Raw genomic sequence first — 21,111 nt, 5'->3', positions numbered from 1 at the left:
AGAAACTATTAGGGAAAGTAAACCAGGTACTTCTTCAAAAAAGGAAGACAGACTAAAAAAAAAGCACTCAGATACAGAACTACCTGGTCCATTTAAACTTTCAAATGTAATTGGTGTAAGTTGCTACGCAAATGTAGCAATGAATATTCTATTTCAATTACCACCAATTGTTGACAACATTTACTTACACAGTACAGACCAATAGTGTTTTCAAATGTTAGTACTTCATAGAAACGTAACAAACAATCCTGACAACATGTATAGTCTTTATGGAATAAGACAACAATTGGACTACTGTGCTGGAATGGTGAAATTCACTATAAACTCACAGGAAGATCCACAAGGATTTCTAATGTGCTTACTAAAAGTACTGGAAAACAAAAACATACCTATAAATGAAATCTTCCAGATTTCATACATGTGGAAACATACATGCACTCTCTGCAACAATGTGACACAAGAGCAAATCCCCAATGAGCGCTTCATGTATGTATCAATACCTAATTGTGAATCCGTTCCATTTCAGCAACTTGTACAAATCTGTCAGGATTAGGCAGGCAAGTACAAAGGCAGCGAATATGGCAAGGGAAATGTGCACACAGGAACAACGACTCATGTATGCTAGAACCCACGAGTGCAAATAGAGTGTGACATCAAAACCAATATATGAAAAGGGATGTGGGGTAAGCACCTGACCGCGAGGAAAGTCGGCAAGCGCCTTACCCCAATTGCTGCTACAGGTACTGACAGCGCTAAACCCGCGTGGAGGGCAAGCAATGACAGGATCTGTGAACTAACACTCTTGATGGTATTAAATAAGGGAACTAAAGAACTGTACTCACGAGGACGAGATAAACCTCTTGAATGTCAGCTAGCCCACGAATCCTGTTGATGAAACTGGGACCCCGAAAGGCTAGAACAGCAATGGGAGGAAAACTAAATACCTAAGTTGGAATAGTATTTACCAATTAGTGAGGAAAACATAAGCATTCACACAGGAGCTAGCTACAACCGCACACCACACCTAATAATCAAATGGGAAATAAATGCAGAAGTGCAATGGAAAACATGGAATGGATCCCAATAGAAAGTAAGGATCAGGAGCAGGGAAAAACGAAATAACCAATGCAAACTTCTCCCTACCCTTCCAAGGAAAAGACAGGAAGCTAATCTAAGAGGAAGGCTAAGGCATACGGGTTCACAGCAGCAAAGGACAGAGTCAAAGAAATATAGAACACAGACAAACTGGGCTGCATCTAAAAGGGGAAAGCACTGAGAAATGCTGCCTGCAAACAGAGGAAGACAAAAAGGGAATCAAGGGAGCAGAAATCAATTAGCGCATGAATCCGAGATTCAGGGCGGAGGAACAAGAAAACAGGAACTAGGAACTAAGTACAAAGGCAAGGAACAAGGAACAAGGGACTAGTCACAACAGGAACACTGCAAACGATGACCAGCGCTGGACTGAAGTAAGACTGAGGCTTTTAAAGCTGCTTAACGAGCACACGCCTCAGGTGTGCTGATTGCTGCACCTGCAGCCACAGCTGTTGCCTATCCTCCACCCAACCTTGTCCTGCAAGGGTGGAGGTGGAGCAGTGGGCCAGGCATTCTGGGAAGCATAGTCATTTGGTTAAAGAAGCATGCTGGCTGCCAAAAATCTGGAATGGATCCGGAAGGGAAGTAGCTTGGAAAATAGGGATTTAGCACTCCCAATTCATCACAGGACTGTAGCATAAGGTTCGGAGGAAAGGTCCAGTAGGGAATAAACCCCAAATCATGCCCCCAAGTGGTGGGAACGGGAGCGAAGGGAGCGAGTCGTGACAGTATACCCCCTCCTACGGCCGTCTTCGGGTGCCCGCCACCCGCACGAGACATCTTCTTTCCATGATGGGAGTGCTTTTTCTTTGGAGGTGGCACTGATGGAAAGGGTGGCCTGTGGGCAAAGGCAGATGGACTTCCATGATAGGAGTGCTTTGTCTTTGGAGGTGGTACTGATGGAAACGATGGCTTCTGGTGAGGAAGAGACTCATGGTTCGAAGAAAGGCATGAAGGACTTGCAGGACCTGAAGCAGAGTTGGAAGGTCCAGGAAGCTCAGTCACTGGGAGTGGACCCTTATAAGTCTTTGAGGAGGGAGGCAGGCTGGTGCAACATGCCTTAGACAATGGTTGAAGCCCTGTTAGCCTTTCTGCCGTGAGTGGACATGCGGGAGGTGAGGAAATTGCTGGCTTCAGGAAAGGTTTATGTTCAGCAATTAGAGAAGGTGGCGGCTGAGGTAGAGGTTCAGATTTTCTTCTGTCATCCATCTGGGAAAAGGCTTGTGGTTGAAAGTGGCTAAGGTTTGACTGCACATGTTCTACGCCTTGGAGACCTGAAAGTCCAATGGGTTGTACGAGGCTGGTACTCCTGGTGACAGTCGTGTAACCACCTTGTTGCACGTGGGATACAACAGCAGGGACGTTTGGCATACTGATAGGAGTGATAGACGCAGTACTTGGTATTTCAGGCACACTCGCAGAAGGAGCAATAACAGACACATTTTGAACTGCAGCAGTCATTCCCTTCCTTTGGCTACTAGCACCCAACTGGTGCTTTTTGGCGGAATTCTGTTGCACAAGTCCTGTAGGTAATACGCCGGTCTGTACCACCCCCTGTGCACACCCAGGTGAGTGGTTCTGACTCACCACTTGGTCCAGCTTGATGACTCTGAAGCGGGAGCTGGCAAAAGTCTCAAACTCTGATGCTGCATTTTTAGGAGGCTCTGATGCTAAAGTGAAGCAGTTGGCAGAATCGTCTTGTGGAAAAGGCAGGCATTCTGGTGCTCCTCCTGAAGCAAAAGAAAGGCAAGCTAGATGTTCATCGACAGTAAATGGTTGGGATTCAGGAGGAATCGCTGGAGCAGAAGAAAATACAGCAGGATCTGATGGTGTAGACAGGTATACCTCTGATATTGGCAGCGAGGCTAAGCAGGATACAGGCGTCTCATGAACTGAAGGCAAATACTCAGTATACTCCGGGACTGAAGACATGCACTTTTGATGGACTACCAGAGGCTCTAAAGCTGAAGGATGATCTGCAGGATGAGTCACTGTAGCTGAAGACAGGCAGGCCAGGGGAAACCTTGAGGCTGAAGGCATGCAAGCTGAAGCAATCTCGGTTGCTGGATACAAACATGTCCAGGTCTTTGGGACTGGCTCTTGAGTAAATGGCAGACATGGCAGCGGTTCATTGGTTGAAGACACGTGTGCCAAAGATGACTGCAGGGCTGTGGATTGGATCATAGAAGAGTCAATGGTTGTAGGAGGACAGACAGAAGTCTCAGAAGTTGACAGACACATTGGTGGCTCAGGAATGGAGGGCACCTTTAGGGCAGTAGACTCCTTGGCACCAGTAACCAAAGACTGAGCTGTACCCTTGCAGTCCCTTTCTTTAGTGGGTGACACAGAGTCTCTTTCTTTGTAGAAGTCAAAATCAACCAGTGAAATCACCATAGTAAAGTCTCTGTTAATCAGGATTTCGTCAATTGTCCATTCCTCTGTTTTAGCTTCTGAAAGAGGCAGATTAACAATCAACAGTTCAGGAATCGCCTGCCGGTTTTTTTGGTTCTGTATACTATGGAATGAGTCCATCAGAACAAGAAATCTGTACTGTATCTGACTGTTCGTATTGATCAGAATTGGCAGAAGGAAGAGTGAACCCAGAGGTAACATCGTTTTCCACATCAGCTTTAACATCTACTTCAGTCTCAGCAGCTGTATCAAGAGCAGGGCCTAAGCCTACTGTAGTGACTGAATCTGTGTATGCCACCATTGTGGATTGTGTTTGGAAATCAGAAGCTTGTATGTGTGCTAGGTCAGAATTATGACAAACTGCTACACAGGAATTTTTAGGTAAAGGAGTGGCTTGTAAATCTTCAGCTAACTGCAATCCCTGACAAACAGCAGAACAATTGTTAGAAACTGTGCCCAGATGAAGCGCTGTGCTAGACGAAAGACCTTCACTCCCAATAGATCTAACATATTGACAAATATCATGGTTTACCAAAGTCTCTGCACTCAGGGGCTGAACAGTGTTCACTTCCTCAACATCAACAGATAAAGTCTGAGGTGTATTCAGTAAAGAGTGCAAGGTTTTATTCTCCTCTTGTAAATAAATGAATTCTTGTCTTAACTCCTCAAGCTTAGCTCTTAGCATGCCCTGCATTAACTGTACATCACTTTCAGTAGGCACAGGGGGAGGCATAGTGGCATCAGGGCTGGATCCTGCACTAGCAATCTGGATGTGCACCGATTGTACATTGTCCTCTACTGCTTGCAGGTTCTGTGATTTATAGTTTCTCTTACCAACTTGGTCTGTGTTTCCCTTAAGCAAACTATTGACATTAGACCTCTTGGCATTAGGGACTACAGTATGTACCTGTGCAAAGGAGTATGCTTTAGACTGAGGGTAGAAAACAGAAGTTATGCAAGGAACCCCTCCATTCTTTATGTTTGTATCATAAAACTGTTCTATCTGAGGTGAAGCACAACTGGAATCATGGGGCTAAACAGCAGAGGTACTCTTGTATAATAAGTCTAACAGTGTGTTGTTTTCTGCGGCTAAGGCTTGCGCTGACATAGAATCGGGATCAAAACAAAAGATAGAACTAGGATCAGGCAATGTAGGATGTGCCATCCTATGGGAAAAATACTTTGCACGCAAATGTCCATTCGTGACAAGGAGTTCATTTAAGTCAGGACTAGTGATTTGATTGTCACAGGTAAATGTAGGGGAAGCTTTCTGTACAAACTTGTTAGAGGCCTTGCTGCCTTTCTTTCTTAAACTTGCCATATTCAATGGGAATTTTGGGCTGGTCCTTCTGTCAGGATTAGGCAGGCAAGTACAAAGGCAGCGAATATGGCAAGGGAAATGTGCACACAGGAACAACGACTCATGTATGCTAGAACCCAGGAGTGCAAATAGAGTGTGACATCAAAACCAATATATGAAAAGGGATGTGGGGTAAGCACCTGACCGCGAGGAAAGTCGGCAAGCGCCTTACCCCCAATTGCTGTTACAGGTACTGACAGCGCTAAACCCACGTGGAGGGCAAGCAATGACAGGATCTGTGAACTAACACTCTTGATGGTATTAAATAAGGGAACTAAAGAACTGTACTCACGAGGACGAGATAAACCTCTTGAATGTCAGCTAGCCCACGAATCCTGTTGATGAAACTGGGACCCCGAAAGGCTAGAACAGCAATGGGAGGAAAACTAAATACCTAAGTTGGAATAGTGATTACCAATTAGTGAGGAAAACATAAGCATTCACACAGGAGCTAGCTACAACCGCACACCACACCTAATAATCAAATGGGAAATAAATGCAGAAGTGCAATGGAAAACATGGAATGGATCCCAATAGAAAGTAAGGATCAGGAGCAGGGAAAAACGAAATAACCAATGCAAACTTCTCCCTACCCTTCCAAGGAAAAGACAGGAAGCTAATCTAAGAGGAAGGCTAAGGCATACGGGTTCACAGCAGCAAAGGACAGAGTCAAAGAAATATAGAACACAGACAAACTGGGCTGCATCTAAAAGGGGAAAGCACTGAGAAATGCTGCCTGCAAACAGAGGAAGACAAAAAGGGAATCAAGGGAGCAGAAATCAATTAGCGCATGAATCCGAGATTCAGGGCGGAGGAACAAGAAAACAGGAACTAGGAACTAGGTACAAAGGCAAGGAACAAGGAACAAGGGACTAGTCACAACAGGAACACTGCAAACGATGACCAGCGCTGGACTGAAGTAAGACTGAGGCTTTTAAAGCTGCTTAACGAGCACACGCCTCAGGTGTGCTGATTGCTGCACCTGCAGCCACAGCTGTTGCCTATCCTCCACCCAACCTTGTCCTGCAAGGGTGGAGGTGGAGCAGTGGGCCAGGCATTCTGGGAAGCATAGTCATTTGGTTAAAGAAGCATGCTGGCTGCCAAAAACCTGGAATGGATCCGGAAGGGAAGTAGCTTGGAAAATAGGGATTTAGCGCTCCCAATTCATCACAGCACTGTAGCATAAGGTTCGGAGGAAAGGTCCAGTAGGGAATAAACCCCAAATCATGCCCCCAAGTGGTGGGAACGGGAGCGAAGGGAGCGAGTCGTGACAAAAATGCAAACCATGATAGATTATGTACTACCTGCAATTCGGATCATCGCTCCACCTTACTAATACAAACACATGGTAAATATGTAATACTAATGCTTCTACATTACAATGCAGATGGTACCAAAAACAACTGCAAGTTGACTGAATTCACACATGGTCAAGTATCACTTGGTAAGAAAACCTTCACAACAATAGGTATAATCTACCACACAGGAGACACAACCAATGCGGGTCTCTATACTGCATATATATATAAAAAAAAAGTGGATGGTTCGAATGTAATGATAGTACCATTACTCTAAAGCAGAGATTACCTGCAAATCTTACAAACGCTTATTTAATCTTCTTAAAACCAAAATTTATTAACTAAACTGTACTTAAACAGTAACAAACTTCTACTAAAAAACTATAAACTGTTAAAATATGCTAACAGCTATCTAACTGCCCCAAGATTCTACAACAACTAAACAGATAAATGAATAACACTAAATTATATCATAAAATAGACAGTTAGAATATGCCAACTGGTATGTAACTGCCCCAAGATTTTCAATAACCAAACAGATAAATCAATACCACTACATTATAAAAATAATAGACAGTAAGAATATGCCAACAGGTATCTAACTGCCCCAAGATTTTACAATATCCAAACAGATAATCAATACCACTTCATTATAACAAAAAAATAGACAGTTACAATATGTCAACAGATATCCAACTGCTCCAAAAATCTCCAACAAGCCAACATATAGAACATTAGCCAGAAACAACAAGTGAACACTAAAAACAAACAAACAAATAGACTGTAGCATAACAAAAAAAGTTTTTCTTTAATCCAATAATCCAACATGGATTTATTTTTTCCACAGACCCAATGATTTTAGCAACAAACACAGACACGGAGCAAATTGCACAGTACACTGGTTTGTAATCTACTAAATATGAGGGTCAAACATTTTTTGGGGATTATTCCATGTTATAAATCGTTACAAAATACCAATACTAACATTATCTTTTCTTTTATCACAGAAATTAACAAGGAATACATGTACTTCAGTTACTAAACCAAACAGTAAGTAGTACTGTAGTATAATAGTAGTATAACCATCGCAGCAAACCACACCCATAGTGATTTATAACTTCACTGTTTATAAATTTGGTCTTGACCATGCACACAAGACTCTAGGCCCTGGCCACAACCACCGCAGCATACCACACCCATAATAGCTTATAACTTTGCTGCTTATAAATTTGAGCTTGTCCATGCACCCCATAGAGTCAAACATTTTAACTATGCCATATGGGCACTTTTAATGTCCGCAAACATGACGAGTGGTCTTAGAACAGTTCCACTTGCCTACGAACAGTATGGACAGGTATAGCGTCCTCCCGACACCCCCATTTTGTTTATTTACGAACATTCCAGGACACATGTTCTTAGAACAATTTCAACTTGCCTACGGACAATACGGACAGCATCCTCAGGACACACCCAGCGTCCTCAGGACACACCTATTTCATTTATTTATGAACATCCCACGACACTTGATGTGTTCTTAGTACAGTTCCAACTTGCCTACGAACAGTATGGACAGGAATAGAGTCCTCAGGACACCCCCATTTTGTTTATTTACGAACATCCCAGGACACATGTTCTTAGAACAATTTCAACTTGCCTACGGACAATACTGACAGCATCCTGAGGACACACCCATTTCGTTTATTTACGAACATTTCAGGACACCGCAACCACTGCAGCATACCACACCCATAATAGCTTATAACTTCGGTGCTTATAAATTTGATCTTGTCCATGCACCCAAGACTGGATAAGCCACTATGGCTGTGCTATGCTGTGGTGTTTGAGGCCAGGGCATAGAGTCTTGGGTGCATGCCCATACGACCATGCTCCAAAGACTCTATGCCCTGGCCACAACCACCACAGCATATCACACCCATGGAGTCAAACATTTTAACTATGCCATATGGGCACTTTTAATGTCCGCAAACAAGACAAGTGTTTTTAGAACAGTTTCAACTTGCCTGCAAACAGTACGGACAGGCATAGCGTCCTCAGGACACACCTATTTTGTTTATTTATGAACATCCAAGGACACTGGATGTGTTCTTAGAACAGTTCCAACTTGCCTACGAACAGTACGGACAGATATAGCGTCCTCAGCACACCCCCATTTTGTTTATTTACGAACATCCCAGGACATATGATCTTAGAACAATTTCAACTTGCCTACGGACTGTAGGGACAGCATCCTGAGGACACACCCATTTCGTTTATTTATGAACATTTCAGGACACCGCAACCACGGCAGCATACCACACCCATAATAGCTTATAACTTCAGTGCTTATAAATTTGATCTTGCCCATGCACCCAAGACTGGATAAGCCACTATGGGTGTGCTATGCTGCGGTGTTTGTGGCCAGGGCATAGGGTCTTGGGTGCATGCCCATACGGCCATGCTCCAAAGACTCTCCCCTTTCTATCTTCCTTTCGGGACTACACCGCCGCTCCTGCCGCAAAGTTGGTGAAAATCCGTCCAGCGGCTTGGGCTGTAGGTGTGAGCAAAGTTTTTTCCCATTATGTCTATGGGAAAAAAAGAAATGTTGGGACCCCCCTATAACTTTGCCCCCCCTTGACCAAACCTCACCAAACTTTGCGAAGAGATTCAGAGTGGACCATGTACCTTTTCTGCACAGTTTGGTGAGGATTCATCCAGGGGGAGAGAAGCTCCCAAAAAGTGCTCTTCCTATGGGTTTAGCAACTTAACCAAACTACATGGCCGCTACCGCAGGCCATGTAATATTTATATATATACTGCTCCTAGCACATTGTGTGGTGTACCCTTGAAGTAGCACACTTGTGCATATTGAACAAGCGTGGTAATTTAGGCCGGCCCAGAGTGTGGGGCGACCCATGATTTGTTGTGGAACTGGGGAGCCCCCTTAGCATGGTTCACAGTTCGCAGGGGGGGCGCAAATTTTGTGTTACGCCACTGCTTACATCGATTGTTACCTGACACCATTGTGACTAGCAACTGTGTCAAACAGGGAAAGAGATGTGTTCTCAATTTTGAAAAAAATCTTAAAATATGTGAGTATTCATGGGACCTGGGCTCTGCTCTGGGGACACGGTACTGTACCCACTGAGAGCAAACAGAGGACATTTGGCAACTCCATGGCATAGTAGGAATTCATCCACTAGGAAGCTCACCCTTAATATGGCCTCTTGCACAAGACCAGCACTGTCTATCGACTGTTTAGGGTTGCCTTTACTGCCCACATCTCCCTTTATATGCATCAAGTACCACACAGAAAACATCCTAAGTGTGTTGGTGCCCCAGTGTTAAAGGTAACATCACTCTTCTTTTCTGTAGATGCTGATGAGCCATGTGATTGGGATTTCCCTTCAAATGCCTATGGGCGTTTCTTGTAAGAAAAGTGAGAACATTTATCCTTACCCCCATTGAGAATGAGAAACGTTGTCCTTGCCCTGCTTGCTATTTTTATTTTCTCCGAATCCTTCTTTTCTTACTTCAGTGTGCTCAACTGAATGATACCCCCTGTGACCTGTGACCTGTAGACTGCTCATTAGAGCTGCACCGTGCAATTCATATTCTACCTCCTGGAGTTGGAAATCCAACTCTAGTGCTTCCAAATAATCACAGATGTCCTTCCCCATCTCATATGGTTGCATATATCCTTTGGGAGATGGTTCCTGGCCATGTCCTGGGTGCCTCGGTTTGAATCACTTCCCTCCTCACCAGAGGCCTGGCATCACCAGATGTGTTTGCCTCTGTTTTTCAGGGATCACCAGATCATTTTAAGCCTCATCTCTGTGCTTTTTTTCTGCTAGTGCTATTTTATTATCCACCAGAAGGATCTTTTAAGTTGCTAGATAAGTTGAAGTGAGACTACCCTGAGGCCTGACTGAAATACAGGATCAGGGATGTAACTCGGGATCTTTGAGAAGCCACATTACACTTCACTTGCAGAAAATGGCGAGAACAGTTAACACTGTTGCTGTCCATTTCTGCTGCTTTGCTCGATAGTGAAATAGGACATGTATGATACTAAGGATGCATAATGACGTGGATGGTTGTATGACCCAAAAAGACATAATGCACGACATCTATGGCTGGAAATATGCCCGGAGAAGCGAAACATCACAAAGCTGTATCTCTTGCCTCAAAACGCCCACATTTAAGCCCACAGCTCGCTTCCTACTCCATCATATCCCAATTATCCTTTGTGTCCTATGTGTTTCTTTTTGGACATAATGCATATGAGTGAACATCGACAGAAACCTCCTGGGTGTCACTTGAGACTGCTGCAAGAAATATTGGGCGTGAGAGCTGAATGTGGTAGTGGTCAAGCTATTATCTTGGGGTTCTCCTCCAACAGGAAAATGGGGACGCAAGTTCGAATATTGCTTGAACGCAGCCTGTCTTCAGAAAAAGAAAGGAACTGCATAAGCCTGTCACCCATTGTCAAATTGTTTGCGACACTATATATATATATATATATATTGCAACGTGCTTTTCAAGATGTAGGCTACAATATTGTTTTGACTTCTGCATGGTAACTTAAAACTGCCAGAAATATGTGCAATTGTGCTAAAGGGAAGTCCCTGCACATGTTAAAATAGTGCTCGTGTGACTAAATAAAGAAATAGCATGCCTTGTTGAAGCATTCTATTTGCCAGACCTCTGGACCCTGTTTCATTATTTATGGGTTCTCTCGCCATTTCCTTGCTCTGCAGGTCATTATCGTAATAAGGCCATGCCTTCAGCTGGGTTACTGCCATGGATACAGACCATCCTGTGTAATGTGAACAACCCTTGTCTTAATTACCCAACCCCTGGGGAGGCCCCGGGCCAGGTAAACAACTTTGACAGATCACTGTGAGTATGGATTTCTCTAATTTCCTCATTAAATGTTTTGTTAACTAACAAACACGATTCTATTTCAGGTTAAAAGTCACTGCCAGTGGTAAAATATGCAAAGTTGTAATTGGAAAGCAGCTAACTCATTGGCAGATGTCAGGGTACTGTTATCCTTCTGTGGTATGATAATTAGAAAGTATGTTTGAGTAATGAAGGTATAAGTAAGAGTCATTATTTTACTCATATAAGTTCAATATTGGCCATGGTGACTTCTTTTGAAATTGGTCCGCAAAATAGGTTATAGTAATTCTTAACAATGTTTGGTTACTTTATTATCTGATAGTTTGTAACATGTAACGAGCTTTAATGGCTGTGAATGGGTTTACCATTTATACTGTACGTGGCAATGGTTACATTGCCAGATCAATTTGGCTACTGCCCATTTTGAAGTCCCATGAGACTTAATTCAGCGATAGAGCAATTGCTGCCATTTTTAAGCAAGCTGATGGTTAATTCGGCCCTATTTCTTCAGGAACTTCCCCAATGCAAGTGCTGGAGGTATTTCCTTTTTCTGGGATGTGAATTCACAACGAGGCAGAATAAAAAACAAGAGTTACTTCTGCTGCTGCGTTTCTTTTCACTTACTTCCAATGCCAATATGGGTGATATCAGTTAGCGTTCTATGGCATTTTCCGGTGATGCTAAAATACCCCCTTGGGAAATTAAGACTGTGACTTTCAAGCATCACCAATTTCCTTTTAAAAAAACTTTAAATAAATAGTGCTACCACGGAAAAGAGTAAATTGAGAAAGTGTTGTTACTATTTCTATGGTGCTCCTGGCAGCGAGTGCAGGATCCAGGAGTTACTTGTGAATGGCATACTGGTAATTTGCGGGGGGGGGGGAGTTGGCAGGACGTGGGGGGTAGATGAACCCGGCTTGGGGACTGAAGGGGTCTGGAGAACTGGCAGTGAAAAATTGAGATGGTAGAAAGGGGTACTGATTGGCAGGGAGATGATAGGAATTGCTGTGGGACTAGGCCCACATTCCAGGTCACCTGTTTGGTCAGATTGGCCTATCCCCGAGTGCAAATGTATTACATCATGTAACAGCACGAGAATCAGATAAAAACACGCTCTAGATACTCAACTCTGATGATGCTAATTAATATTGCCCTAGCCTTGTTGAGGATTAACCATTGATAAACTCCAATAAAACCAACCTGCAGGCACCTTAAATCGTTTTGCCATGATTTTTCCTTTGTCGTGTGTCTACATTGGACGTTTTTATGGTGGACTCCCATGTCGAATTCGCAGCAGGCTCTGATTTTTCACAATGATTTGTGGTCCAATCCTAAGCCGTGGTTCTAGGGTCGATTCTCGGTTTGATTCGTATTTTTTTGCCAAATGAAACCCCGCTAATGCTGATTTATCAAGTACATTCAGTCAAATAGATCCCTTAATCGGGTAAAAGAAGTTTGACCTTCATTTAGAACACCATATCTTTTCCATTCTTTGTGGATTAATCTAGGCTGTGAGGGGAGCTATAGACAGAACAAGCCCATCATTGGAGGGTTTTGGAGTGGTCAGAGGTTTGATATATTTAATTGTATAAGTTTGTTTTTGTGTATTTGCTGAGCTAGAGGGCGAATGACAGAGAAGAAATAAGGGAGAGAGATTGCCAAAGGGTTGAGAAGTTGCTGCTATAAGGCCTCTAAGGTGAAGTAAATGCCTTCCTCTGCTTCCTCTGACACGGGGTATTGTGTTACTTGTGGCAAAACTGCTCCCTGTCTCTGTTTAATGCAAACCACTCATTTGCTTTTTAGCAGGCCTACATTATGTGGGCCACTGGTCCACAATGGACTGTGCTTCCTAACGAGGTCCTTCTGCAAGTGTGACAATGATGTGTTGGCCAGAGCAGGGTGTGTGGTACTTCTCTGTTTTCCACTACGAACTGGCAGGGTATGGAGAGTTCAATTACCATCTGTAATAACTTTATAATAATAAAGCACTTGAAACCAAATATGTCTCTCGGCAATTGTAAATAACACTTACCTCTGTGATGGTCAACAGTCTTGTAATAGATGAAAGAGAGAATTACCTAAAAACCCCTCTTAAACCAAGCCAAAAGGCTAGGTAGAAGTGGAGTCTCCAGGGAAAACCCCAATAGGGGAAAAAACCCTGTGATGTGCTGCTGGGGTGCGTGGGTTCCTGCAGCCAGCTGGTGAAAGCTCACGCTAGTTTTAATGTGGTCCAGATTCTTGTCAGGAAGGATTCTAATTCAAAAGGGTAGAAATGCAGATAAGTAAGGATATGGTTTCCAGAGTCTAGTGAAATAGAAAAGGATATAGAAAGGAGCTTACCCTGACAAGCCCATTCCCTACTAGGTCTTTATATCTCAGTCTGATGGTAAATGTTGGCAAAGCGCCTAATAGAACAGATAAGGAGTAAGAATATGTCCAATGTGCGAAAAGAGAAATGCAATTAGAGATTTGGATCTTACCCATAAACAATAGACCCAGGAATGGATAGCATAGAACAGATTACGGGTCTTGAACTCGAAGGAATAGGAGGCTGAAAATGATGTCTAAGGCTGGTTCCTAATGTAGATTGTAAATAACCACAAGATTAGATGTGAGGAAAAAATCCTATGAGAATCACAACTCTGTCTAGCTAAACAGATGTCAGCTACAAACCAATGGCGGCAGGAGCGGTTGTTGAAACTAGATGATGACTTCCTGATGATCCACAGAGCGTAGACAAGGATCATATACTCTAATGTTCAGGACGAGAAATAGGAAAAGAATAAATGACGAAGTGGAGAAAGCAACTCTAGATAGCAATGGTTGAATGGAAAAAAGTAGTAAACTTACGGTGCGCAGCGCGACTCTGAATAGAGAAGCAACGCGTAGTACCGAAGTTCCAGTAACCGGATATACAATTCCAGAAGTCAAGGGCGGGGCTACTGAATAGGAGAGTCACCCCACTGCTTTCTGACTACACAATGTTGCTGTTCCCCTTTAAAGGGCAGATTCACCTCAATAATTCTTCATTACACATGTAATATTAAACAACCTTGTCTTTCCTCGTAAATAGGAGTTTCTCCACAATACTTCATCAATACATAAGAAATAGCAATTTACAAGCATTGACAAAATGTCAAGAACACTATTTCGTACAAAACATGCGCCCAACTTACTATGTGTCCTTGGTTTCCCCCAATGCTGTGCTACAAATAACAGCCTGCACAGTCCTGAGCTGTCATCCCCAAGCCAGAAACTATGCAGATCTTTAGAGAAACACACTGTCTGCTCACCTCTCTTTTCGGTGTGCACATCAACAGATTTCAGGAGGCTTGCGCTGTGGCCCGGGACATGCAACAGGTTCCCCTGGCACCATCCAGAGGTCCTGGAGATCGCATCGGGGTCACTACTTTGTAGACCCTCCTGAAAATCCAAACACTGACGAGAGTGCTCGAATTGTAAAAATCACAACTTGAATGCAAATGAAATAACAGCCAGGAGTCAGCTCTCAACATGTCCACATTACACAGGAGTATTTAAAGAAGAAAACAAAAAAATGAGAATAAATGAATGCATGATCTAAACGTTGTTTGTAGCTATATTCTAATCATCCTATTGGCTACTGCCTATATAAAATCTAAAGTCAGCATAACTTGCCCTATCCTAGTACATTGCCTTATTCTGATTGGTTAGTACAATGACAGGTTGCTTTCCGATATGCCTCCCCCCGCAGACATCCTAATCATGTCCAATCAGTACGAAGCGCAAAATCTGCCTTTCATCAGAAATAAACTATATACAAGTCCATTCTTTCCCGTGCGGCCAGAAATCTTTGCATCCCCTACTACTCCCAACACCTGCTGCTCTCCCCCTTTAAGGCATGTCTTTGTTATTATTGCAGTTTTGTGCGCCTATGCCAAGGACTAAACCATGATTTCATAGTGTGCTTGACTCCCTTGGGAAGGATTTCATGATAAAGTGTAACAGAGACCTAACTCTTAGAATAATAGCTAATATTTATGCTGCCAGGCCAAACAGCCACATACTCGGCAGTCTGACTGATCTGTAGGATGTGGCAATTCAAAATAGCAGAGACACTCAACATGGAGAAACACTAAGAGGCCTACCTGTTGATACAATGGTTAATATTTGTGCTGCTAGCTCACACTGCTGCATACTTGGCAGACCATGCACTCTCTAGAGTGAGGCAGAAATGCAACCCAATTCAATAAAGTGGTGAAGGCACTTACAGTAATAGCAGTCCCGAAGCTTGTATTGTCTTTTACGTTTAGGATGCTGCACTCGCATATTAACAAAAGAAGAAAGGTAATAAGAGAGAGAAGAGGAAGAAAGAAAAGAGAGAGCAGACCCAAAGAACCATGCTTGAGGGATTGATTTATATACTATTTGTTGTGCTTTATTAAAGTCAGATACATAAACATTATAAACAAGCTAAACAGTCAGAAAAATTCAGACAGACTAAACAACATTAGTGAGATTAGCGAAAATAATAAAATTTACAAAATATCTACCCCATGAACTCACTGGGAGTATCATCAAGACAATTTCCAATGACATACTAGAGCATCATGTTACACAAAACAATTACACATTTCACACTAACCAAGTAACATTTCCTGTTTCCTATCTGTAGTGCTCACCCTCAGTTCAGGGAATTTGGGTGCTCTTCTAACAGAGGCCTGGGGTTGGATCTTGTGATTAGCCATTCTACCTTCCTAAATATGCAGGTGTAATGGTGCAGATAAATGTGCAAGTACCAACTTCTTCCCCTCCTCCTCCTTGTTATTCTAAAGACGAGAACCTAACAGTGAGAAATGATACAAGTTGAGACAGAGTCCATAAAATGGGTAAACCATTAACACATATACATATATCATAAAGGATTAGTTAGGTTGACCAACACTAGTAGGGATTTAATATATGCTGAAGAATGTACACGTAGTGTACTGTAAGTAACAAAGGGTCCTGCATACCAATAGAGAGCCTCACTACATTGGGAAGGCAGATGAAACCATAGGTAGATAAAAGCACAGCGTACACAGGCAGGGAAACCAATGTATGACAGATGTACAAGATGAATCTGAAATAAAACAACGCCGATACAGATGTCGTCAACATGGATGTGAACTTTCAGCCATTTTATTAACCTGAATGCATCAGCCTGTCCAAAACCTATCACATTAGAATCCAGCCATGGTGAATTTACAACAACACCTTTATTTTAGAAGCTTCTAAAGGTTCACAGATAGCAAACTCACAGTGAGTGTCAAGGTCGGAATGTCAGGAAGGGAGTAGTGGGCAAGCAGAACCTAGAGGGGAGATAACATTTCTGAAGACGCAAAGCAGTAGCCTCTCAAGTTAATTACATTAATCGTAGCACAAACAGCCATTGATGTTCAGGGGCATGAGAATAGTATTCCAAAATACATTTAAGATAAATGAGATAATAGACAATGGGCGTCTAAAGTGGTAACACCATACGCTAGAATTTGCTGAAAAGCTCAATAAATAGGAAGAAATTAATTCTCCAACATGGTCCTTTAACACGTGAACAAGGCATTGTGAACACTGGCTGTTTTTTATGAGATGAGCACAGATAAGACACTTGCTGAACTCCCTAGCACACACACAGAAACTAGATGATACCCAAGGCCAGGTACAAAGAGAACGGAATGCCTCAGTGCCTGGCAATTACAAATGTAATTTGAATTATAGCAGTACATCAACCTCTCACCCCCACCTTATGTCTCACTCTTGTATCTTGATGCCTGTTGGAGATGTCCAAGGTTGGTGAGCAAACTGCCAACCAATGAAAATCCCTCGTGTCACAGCACCATATTAACAACGCCAACCAATTAATTATCAATGTGATGATGTATTAAAAGCATTAGCCAAAGTAGGTTGGGTCCATGAGGAACCATCAGATATGCCTAAGAAAACCATTGAACTAACACATATATACTCTGCATGTAGTTTACAATGTTAATCAATCAAAATTAGTCATTAGTTTTGAATTGTGATTGTGACATGATGACATGGATGATGTGTCTTTTGTTTCAAAAACCCTCATATTTATTGTAACCCTGAGAGCTAATTGTATGCTTTTCCGTCCGAGATTCAGTGCTATGAATAAATCTGGATTTTCCCATTCACTTTGAGTACTCCATTGTTGAATACAGGTTTTACTAGTGTGATAAATTTGGCCCTCCTTTACATTTGGTAGCAGAGGATGGTTCTCTAAGAGTTTAGCAAACTGACAAGGATACGTTGCTGCGTTCCCGCTTGGACAGCAAGGGCAGGTTGCCAGTCAAAGGATCGAATCAAAAGGGTCGACAGGTCAAAGGATCGAATTATTTTTATTTTTTTCATATATTTTTTTATTTTGGGCTGGGGGTCTCCCCCAACCCCCTTTTTTTGCTAAAAAACACTTTTTTTCCCTAAACCAAAACCTAGGGCCTCATTACACGGATGGCGGTATTAGCACATGAACCAAGGTGCTATTAGCACCTTGGTCCATGCCGGTAAAATACCGGCACCGCCTTGGTGGAAGGGGGAATTACCGTCCCAAGGTTGGCGGGGTGGTAATTCCCCCTTCCACCACTGCCCTTCCCCATTCCCGTTTTTGCCCCATAGGGCATAATGGGAATGGGGAAGGTGCTAATTACGGCACTGCAATTTTGCAGTGCCGTAATTAGCACCAAGGTCCCTTAGCGGGTTGGTTTTTAATGCCTGCAAAAAGCAGGTGTTAAAGCACCAACCCGCTAAGGGACCTCGTAGTAAGGCGGTAATGGTTAACGGTCACCGTTACCATTAACGGTGACCATTAACCATTACCGCCATCCGTGTAATGAGGCCCCTAAAAAAATATATATCATTTTTTAAAAAAATTGAATCCTTTGACCTGTCGACCCTTTGGTGTCGATCCTTTGACCTCTCGACCCTTTTGATTTGATCCTTTGACTAGACACCCAAAGGCAGCCTGAGGAGAGCGGAATAACGCACACCTGAAGAGCGAGGTCGGCATGGCCCCCCCATTGATGCAAAGTCCTGCCTGGTCACACAGGTCACCCCACTGGGCACAGAGGGTAGAGCAAGCAGATAAAGAATTCTCAACGCTGATGACCCTCAGGTGATCCTTGGATGTGAGTATAAACTGTGTACGGGAAAACTGGGGATTTAAGATTTTGTTTGTTATGAACTTTTGAGGTATGAGATATTGAGATATTGAAAATGCCTGACAAGGTTTGGAAAAGGCCACAGAGAAGGCTCCCCTGCATATAATGGGAAGGCAGCTGTATTTTGAATTGGATAATGAGTGTTGGCACCATGTATTTTTTATCAGGGTATAATATAGGATATTTAAGATGTTTTCTGTTGGTAAACGAGGGAATTGGAATTGTTGATCGTGGACCATGGTTTTAATTGTGAGCAGTGTGTTTTGGTGTTATTAGTAGAGAGATTGTGTGTAACATGGAGGATGTGGGTTTTGAAAAAAGTAGTGAGTGAGTTAACATTGGGGAGTGATGTGAAAAGGAGAAAACAGGTGAGTGAGTTTTTCAGCAGTTTTTATTGACTATTGGCAAGTTGTGCTCTATATTATCATGTCCGACACCACTATTGACCATGGGCCTCATTACGACCCTGGCGCTAAGCATAAAACGATGGCGGTAAACGATTACCGCCATCGTTTTCCGCTAGGGCCGATTACGACCCCTGACCGTTAACTACGATGCCATTAGCGGCATCGTAGACAACGCTGCCGCTAACTGCACCAAGGGCGCGTGCACGCGACCTCCCACACCGTAACTAGCGCCATGGCGGTAAGGTACGCGAATGCCGACCCAAGCGGACATGCACCTTACGCCATCACCCAGCCCATAAAGTACCTTACCGCCATGGCGCTAACAACGCCATCGCGAATCAACCGCAAAGGGACAAGTTAAGTGAATGCAGCTGCCACAGGTGCACAGAAACAGCACAGGTGAAGGCAATACAGACACAGGAAGCACAAAAAGAGCACACCCCACCCCTGCCCACACCCAGTCACACACCACAATGCTACCGATAGGACTAGCAATGTTGGGGCTGGAGGACCTGATAGCAATGCGAGTGCTACAACAGCAACTACAACAACAACAACAACAACTACAACAACAACAACAACAACTACAACAACAACAACAGGCTGCACAGAGGAGACGCAGGAGGAGAAGGAGGGCAAGGCAGGCCCAGCATGCCCCACCAGCACAGCCAGTGCTACCACGCAGGCAGCCCCCAATCCCACGCGTCAGACCCAACCCATTCAACCTCACCGCTGAGCAGATCCACACCCTGTATCGACTGGACCGGGACACCATCACCACCATCGTGGACATGATACACAACGACATCGCCAGCATGATTGAAACACCCACCGCCACCCCCCCCCTACTGAAGGTAGTGTCCGTGCTCCACTTCCTGGCCACAGGCACCTACCAGCACACAGTAGGGCACTTGCATGGCATATCACAACCATCGTTTTCGCGTACACTGACGCAAGTGCTGGATGCACTCCTCAAGCACACAGATGACCACATCTCACCACCACGGACTGCCCAGGAGATTGCCAACACCAAAGTGGGTTTCCATGCACTAGCTGGCATACCTGGTTGCATCGGTGCCATCGACTGCACCCATGTGGAATTGACGGTCCCACGTGCCCAGGAGGTACCGTACCGGAACCGCAAACAATTTCACTCAATCAACGTGCAAATGGTCTGTGACTCCAACAGTATCTTCACACATTGTTGTGCCCGATTCCCCGGATCAACCCATGATTCATTGGTCCTGAGGAACTCAACATTACCACGCTACATGGAGCAACAGGCAGGGCCCAGAACCTGGCTACTCGGTGAGTCCAATGTCATGGGCATTGAAATGTGAAGTGGGTGTGTAATTGACATACCAATGCAGGGGGGGGAATGATGCATGCTCCATCTGGCTGCGACTAGCATTAGCCACAACACACCCTGAGGCAGCACTCACGTCACCTGACACCTGCATACATGAGGCCTGACCTAAGAAGACCTGACATGTCAATGAAGGTGTCACCCAACCCTGACACAACCACCTACAAGTGCATTGACCATACCGTGACCACATACACTCCAAAGAAATGTACGTCCATGCACGTCACCAACAGCTCCTACTGAAAGGCCTGTTCCCCATGACTGTGCCCAAAGGAGGCACATGATGGACTGGAAGAACAATGCACCAAAACACAGACAGCAAGGCCCACAGACTGTCCCCATGGGCAACAGTCTTGTTCACTGGGGTAATGATGAGCCAGACTGCATTCCCGCTATCATGTGAATGCAACCCTCACGGGACACGTGCCAGGTCACCCACAGAACCAGCATGAGGAGGACTTCAACCGTGCCCATTCCCGTACGCGTGTAGTGATCGAGCAAGCTTTTGGCCTACTGAAGGCACGTTTCCGCTGCATCAGCAGGTCTGGCGGGGCACTCCTGTACCGGCATGAGAAGGTTGCAATGGTCGTCATGGCATGTGTCATGCTACACAATATGTGCGTCAGAAGAAATGTGCCCCTGCCCCCTGACGTAGAATTGCTACCACCTGACGATGAGGATGATGAGGGTGGGGATGGGGCACCACCTCAAGGAGGCAGCGATGCACAGGAGGGGCGTGTCATGCGTCAGACTCTCATTGACCAATGCTTCTAGCACACACAGCGTATGCGTGTCACATGGAGACGGCACTCGGCGCACTGTGTGTGTGTGGGACATGCACACTGTGGACTCTACAACAATGTAGCACATGGACGCAATAAAGATGTCAACACATTTGGTTTGTGGTAATGATAAATGTGTATTGCAACAGTGAAATCTTGTGACACACCCCCTCCCCCCTCCCACCTCCCCCCTGCACACCCCAACACCCCCCCAACCCCCTCCCACCTCCCCCCTGAACACCCCAACAATGGTGCAGTAGTGTCCGTGCTACAAGGTGCGGAGTAGTCCTGCT

At 44.2% G+C, this 21,111-nt stretch overlaps 1 protein-coding gene across 2 annotated transcripts in view; it reads left to right on the top strand.

The window, feature by feature from the left end:
* Positions 1-21,111, top strand: part of LOC138510440 (phospholipid-transporting ATPase ABCA1-like) — a 2,356,352-nt gene that overhangs the window by 309,057 nt on the left and 2,026,184 nt on the right. For both annotated transcript variants that reach the window (XM_069626098.1, XM_069626099.1), the window contains exon 4: positions 10,923-11,064. In XM_069626098.1, coding sequence (XP_069482199.1) covers positions 10,923-11,064 — 142 coding nt within the window. The remainder of the gene's footprint in view (positions 1-10,922; positions 11,065-21,111) is intronic.

The sequence above is a fragment of the Ambystoma mexicanum genome, chromosome 6p, assembly GCF_040938575.1.
Source record: "Ambystoma mexicanum isolate Mex_15411 chromosome 6p, UKY_AmexF1_1, whole genome shotgun sequence".
Taxonomy (NCBI): domain Eukaryota; kingdom Metazoa; phylum Chordata; class Amphibia; order Caudata; family Ambystomatidae; genus Ambystoma; species Ambystoma mexicanum.
The sequence above is the reverse complement of the archived record's forward strand: the minus strand, read 5'-3'. Positions and strand labels throughout refer to the sequence as shown.